Source organism: Sinocyclocheilus grahami, unplaced genomic scaffold, assembly GCF_001515645.1.
Source record: "Sinocyclocheilus grahami isolate Dianchi unplaced genomic scaffold, SAMN03320097.WGS_v1.1 scaffold1289.1, whole genome shotgun sequence".
Taxonomy (NCBI): domain Eukaryota; kingdom Metazoa; phylum Chordata; class Actinopteri; order Cypriniformes; family Cyprinidae; genus Sinocyclocheilus; species Sinocyclocheilus grahami.
Genome location: NW_015506468.1, coordinates 266,003 through 268,021, shown reverse-complemented (window position 1 = coordinate 268,021; position 2,019 = coordinate 266,003). Strand labels below are relative to the sequence as shown.

Sequence of the window (2,019 nt, the reverse complement as noted above, 5' to 3'; positions counted from 1 at the left end):
AAAAAAATTGTGAGAAGAGTCATAATTGCGAGAAGGAAATTCATACTTGCGAAAAAGTCACAATTGGGAGAAAAAAAGTCATGCATGCAAAAAGAAAAGTCTAATTCCGAAAAAAGTCAACTGTGAGAAAAGTCAATTGTGAAAAAATTAAATTGTGAGAAAATCCTAATTGCGAGAAGTCATAATTGTGAGAAAAAGTTATAATTGCAAGAATAGTTGTAACTAAGAGAAAAGTAAATTGCGAGAGAAAAAAAAAAGATAATTATGAGATAAAGACTAGCGAGAAAAGTCAAAAGAGCTAGAAAAAGTCCATCACGAGAAAAAATGCATTATTGCGAGAATTGTTCAGAATAGCAAGAAAAAAGACAAACTCATAAGTGCGAGAAAAAAAGAACTGCAAGAAAAAAAACAGTGAGATATAAATTCCCCAATGTAAAAACCACGAGACACCAGATGAAGCGTTCAAACAGAGCTTGTGCATAACATTTCTTAAAAAGTGAAAAAGGGAATGGTAGGTAACGTCAAAGATGAAATGATCTGTCTCTTTCTGCAACAGACACACATATAAACGCACACATACGCACACTGGAGGAGCCTCGACAGAGTCCAGATAGTCCCTGATTCTCCAGAAGGGAAAGAGGATAAGTGTGGGAAGACCGGAGGGGTTTTGGATGTGAGCGTCGGCCGCGGGTCACTGCGACTTATCGTCCGAGTCGGAGGCGTTGGGCTGGTGTTCTCGGGGAATGCTGAGGCTGGTGTGACGATCCCACAGTTTGTGGAGTTCAGTGGCTTCGCTTTCGCTGCTGGTGCCGCTGGTGCCACTGTCTCTGAAACTCGCCAGCGGCGGACGAACCTTCACGCCCTTCACCGTCATCGAGCCCTCGATGGCTTTACGCAGCTGCAGCAGACGATTAAAACAATTAACAGACATTCAACTGATCAGAAGAGACATTTATAATGTTACAAAAGATTTCTATTGCAAATAAATGTTGCTCTTTTGAACTTTCTATTCATCTGTGAATCCTGAAAAATAAAATGCATCACAAAAACCATGAAAGTATTGGGCAGCACAACTGTTTTCAACATTGATGATAATCAGAAATTGTGAATTTTTCTCACAATTCAGACTTTTCTTATAAAAAATAAAAAAAAGCATATTATACTGATTTCTGAAGATCATGTGACACTGAAGACTGGAGGAATGATGCTGAAAATACAGCTGCGCGTCACAGAAATCTCTCACCTCTCTCAGTGAAACTACTCCTATAAGTCTCCCGATGCTGGTGACGTAAGCGTGATCCAAACCCAGCAGAGAGAAGATGGTGTGAGTCTGTCAGAGAGACAAGAGAGGCATCGTGCAAACAAATAAATTAGTAGTATAATACAAACATTTGTTATATTAATAATAATAATGCATAAATGGTAGTGCTTTCATGCACCAAAAACATTCACAGTGTTGTTTTCATGACACTTTGTAACATTGCAAGAGGGAAATGCATAAATTAAGCTACATTCTGACCACATGCACACAAAACACATAAATCAATCAGTGAGTGTGTGGATAGAGATATAATCGGTGCGCATGCAAGTGTAGAAATGTGTAGGAGAAGGACGACTGGACTGCATTAAACACATTCACAGCTTGAGTGTGTGTGTGTCCCACTGCAGAGCGGGTCTTAATGAATACTTCTGTGCTCTTGCCACAAGTGAGTTTGCAAATGCAGACGATAAATCCAGTGTCAGCATATGTGTATGTGTGCAGAGCCCTTTATTAAAAACCTCAACAGAGCTTACATTCACATAGATCCTAACCTTATACACTCTCTCTCACACGCGCACACACACATGCACGCACGCACGCACGCACACACTCACACACACACACAAGCATGCACGTACACACTCACACACAAGCACGCACGTACACACTCACAGACACAGGCACGCACGCACACACACGCACGCACACACACTCACTCACACACACACACACACACACACACACACACACACACACAC

The 2,019-nt window shown here is 41.1% G+C and overlaps 1 protein-coding gene across 1 annotated transcript in view; it reads right to left on the bottom strand.

Annotated features, from left to right (window-relative positions):
• Positions 1–245: 245 nt before the first annotated feature.
• Positions 246–2,019, bottom strand: part of LOC107568880 (chloride channel protein 2-like) — a 69,657-nt gene continuing 67,883 nt past the window's right edge. The window contains exons 17-18 of the mRNA XM_016254876.1: positions 1,244–1,330; positions 246–898 (exon numbers count right to left, since the gene is read on the bottom strand). Coding sequence (XP_016110362.1) covers positions 692–898; positions 1,244–1,330 — 294 coding nt within the window. The 3' untranslated portion in view covers positions 246–691. The remainder of the gene's footprint in view (positions 899–1,243; positions 1,331–2,019) is intronic.